The sequence below is a fragment of the Microtus ochrogaster genome, unplaced genomic scaffold (genome assembly GCF_000317375.1).
Source record: "Microtus ochrogaster isolate Prairie Vole_2 unplaced genomic scaffold, MicOch1.0 UNK28, whole genome shotgun sequence".
In the NCBI taxonomy this organism is placed as follows: Eukaryota; Metazoa; Chordata; class Mammalia; order Rodentia; family Cricetidae; genus Microtus; species Microtus ochrogaster.
The window spans coordinates 2489419-2493313 of record NW_004949126.1 but is presented as its reverse complement, the minus strand read 5'-3'; the positions used below and the strand labels follow the sequence as shown (position 1 = coordinate 2493313).

At 34.6% G+C, this 3895-nt stretch overlaps 1 protein-coding gene across 1 annotated transcript in view; it reads left to right on the top strand.

Annotated features, from left to right (window-relative positions):
• The window catches only part of Galntl6 (polypeptide N-acetylgalactosaminyltransferase like 6), a 1036720-nt gene that overhangs the window by 422089 nt on the left and 610736 nt on the right, over positions 1 to 3895 (top strand). Inside the window, exon 3 of the mRNA XM_013354103.2 lies at positions 3760 to 3894. Coding sequence (XP_013209557.2) covers positions 3760 to 3894 — 135 coding nt within the window. The remainder of the gene's footprint in view (positions 1 to 3759; position 3895) is intronic.

Below are 3895 nucleotides of genomic sequence, written 5' to 3'. Positions count from 1 at the left end.
GAAAGCAAGAAATAGAGAGTAGAGGTTGAGGAAGAAAGGCAAGGATTAGGAAGGGGGAAAAGAAAAAGAAGGGGGAACAGCAGGAAGGAGGGAAAGAAGGGTCAGTGAAGAAGAAGGAGGAGAAAAAGAAAAGAAATGCAAAGTTGGAAAAAAAGAGTCTGCAGATGGTATTTGAGATTCTTGTCTATGCTGGATAATAAAAGTTCTCTACATATGAATAAAGTATGATGGCACCAAGATTCAAGGATGTTTTTCTAGCTCTATCCATTTGCCTGCAAAATTCGAGATGTCGTTATTTTTTCTCCTGTGTAGTACTCCATTGTGTAAATGCACCTCGTTTTCCTTATCCATTCTTCAGTAGAAGCACACATAGGTTGTTTCCAGGTTCTGGCTGTACTCACTCATAAGTGTTTTTTAAACATAAAGCAAAGAAAACCAGTCCACAAATCACAATCCCAGAGAACCTAGAAAACAATGAGGACCCTAAAAGAGACATACATGGATCTAATCTACAAGGGATGTAGAAAAAGACAATATCTCCTGAGTAAATTGGGAGCATGGGGACCATGGGAGACGGTTGAAAGGGAGCGGAAAGGCAGGGAGGGGAGCAGAGAAAAATGTAGATAGAGCTCAATAAAAATCATTTTAAACGATTCAGATTCAGGTATGTTTGAGTTTCCCAGTTGCACATCCTCCCTGATTTAATATTAACCTCATGCTACTTGCTCAGAAGGAAGAGTCTGAATAACTTAAGGTGTCATAGAATCCTTCTTCTGACCTAAGTCTATTTTATTCTCAGTATTCAATGTTAACAGATCTCTGTCTGGTAAAGTAGATTTATTAAATATTTGCTCAGCACTGCATTTCAATTTTGGGTTTTCACAATTCAATTATCCCAGTTTCTTCTTATGTAAAATGTCTCCGGCCCTAGCTCTTTAAAAATGGCTCACATCCTCTTCTATTCAGGAAACTTGAGCCACACTCCTCCTTCCCTAGTTAGCCTACACTAGCTTCTTTAGTCCATCTAATTTTGCCTGTTTGTTTTTAGTGTATTTAGCTGTACACATGCCAGGTTTTGTTCTTGAAGCAGCCGTTTAATAAATTTGCCCTTATCTTCCTAATCATAACATGCTCCCAGCTTTTGCAGGTCTCTCACGATACTATGTACATTTTCAATTTCCGTACCCAATGGTGCAAATAGTACACAATCAATACACATCCAAAATTGATCGTCGAGACAGTTCTATTAATGTCATTTTAGCCAGGAGACAACTACGAAGTGCATTATGAAAAAAAAATCAGCATGAATTTCCTGTTCAAGTGCCCAATATCTCCTTTGAGAACACAGCATCAATTGCATACTGGTAAACTCTTTTATGCTTCAATTTTATACATTTACCAATGATACTTAAAGATATCACTTTTATTTTTTGTACTATTTTAAAAGTAATGACTGATACAGCGTTTCAGAATTTAAAGAAGGTGCCTAAATTAAATATACAATTTGTTAGAGTGACTTGCATTATAGTGTATTAGTTTTTCAAAATAGCTATTACTATGTATTCACAATAATAGTAAATATTTTTGATATTATAGTATTTGATTTGTTATTTTCATTTGAATTTTTCTTTTGTTTTGTTTCATTAGGTTTGGTGTGGGTTTTTTTTTTTTTGCTTTTTTAACAAAGACTTACAAATTTGGGGATTATATGGCTCTTGATAATAAAACTTAAAATACCTTTGTAGAATTTGCAATAAAATCTTCTGCCTTCATGTATAAAAATGCAATATTTTAAAACCTAGCTTAATAAATTCAATACAAAATTTCTAACATACCATTAATGTTAATGCACTTGTTTTGTTACATAATGTTAAAGAGTCACTCATTTATTTAAAAACCATCGCGTCTGGAGGTTTACCAGTCTGAACACTAAGCTCTCACACAGAGAAAATGGATTTCTCCCTAACAGGTCTTCTAGTAATGATTCTGCTATACATGGTCTATATTTGTAGTTGGAAAAGTGTCTGAACTTGAAGCCATGAACATAAAAATTTCTCTATAAAAAGTGTGAAAATGAGTGTTATGTGTGTATTTCACTTGGAGTTTAGTAATTACATATAATATTTTCAAATATGATAATTTGCCTTTTAGTTTTGAGGGACTGTCTAGAAAACAAAAGCAGTACCTTTTTAACCTTTCTTGCTTATCCCAATTTATAAACTAAAGTGTAAAACTAGTTATACCAGGGCCCATATAGGTTAAAGTCTTTCTGCTGTTAATTTGGACAATCTATAGGAGAGTGATTTCCAGATTTTAAAAGTTCCCAATCATGGAAATGCTTAATTAGCGTAGTTTTTATTTCTATTTTATTCCCATGCAACTTGGACAGAACAACTGTTATTTCAATGCATAATTGTATTGAGTCAAATGGATATAAAATATTTCAGAACATTGCTATGCACATGAAATTTTTCACTGACTTTTTAATTTCCATTCAGTTTAGTAAACAGTTAAGTAAGTGACATCTTCCCTGAAAATAAAATAGGGGCAGAAGCATAATATCAAGATTTTGATTTTTATTTGAGTGGCTTGGTGAAGGGAGGCTTTTGTTGTTTGAATCAAAGTCTCTAGTACAGACTAGACTCAAACTTCGCATGGAACAGTGGATAACTTTCAACCTGTTATCTGCCTCCACATCACTAGTACCCAGACTGGTTGTGAGTCCTTCCATGCCCAGTAGTGCATGGTCAGACATCTGGCCCAGAGCCATAGGGATGCTAAGCAAACACTCTACCACCCTGAGCACTATAAAAATTTTGAATAAAAATATTGGCTAGTAAAAGTGTAAAACCCAAAGGGAAACTCCAGTTTCAAAATGGCTATTCTAATTCTTGATATTCATTGAGATGTATAGATATTGGGGCTAGTTTATTATGATGTGTGATGATTTTTATTTGCAAATGTATTATAATGAAGCTTTAAAAGATAAGAGAATATGTAACCATGGAATACCATAAGAAAGAACTGATAAACTCAATGTATCAAAACCACACTCCGTGGGTTAGTGTGCTAAATAGTTCATATTACAAGATTGACATTGGTTTAGTCTTCAACAGATATGCTTCATGAGAAATGTAAATTTTAAATACTAAATATTAGCATTATTGGGGTTTCGGTAATGCTGAATAGCATAAAAATCATCAAATGTACCCAAGCGAATGTGCAACGTAAGCAAGAGACTAACAATATTTCTACTACTGTGCTGATGGTTTTGTGAATTTGTGTGTTTGTGATGCACCTTTAAGTATAGTGTTTGCTTGCAAGTAGGTTCAAGCATGCATGCAGAGGCCTATGCATGCGCTGTGGAGAGGTTTGGGATAAGTTCTGCTAGAAAACTTGCATCGGTGTGTAAGACAGAGCAGCAACACGTGATGGCTACCCTCAGCATCCTCATGTACATACCTGCATATGTGAACCTGCCAGAGCTTTTTCAGACATATATAAAAATCAAAATCTTACACCTATATGTGAAACAAAATCAAGTATTGGTCTTTTGGGGTGTTAATTTGCTTAATATAATAGCTTTCAATTAAACATTTTTCTGAATATGTCATGTTTTCAATATTTCTTCAAGGCTAAAAAAAATGCCAGTGTGTATAAATTGCACATTTTCATTATACCTCATCTATTTATGAGTATCTGTTCTAGAATATGAAATAGGTTTTTATCAGATGAAAACCTTTTCTTTTTCCTTTGTAGGGAAAGGCGAGCATGGAAAACCATACCCCCTTACTGAAGAACACCAGGATGACTCAGCTTACAGGGAAAACGGCTTCAATATTTTTGTCAGCAACAAAATTGCTTTAGAGAGGTCTCTGCCAGATATCCGTCATGC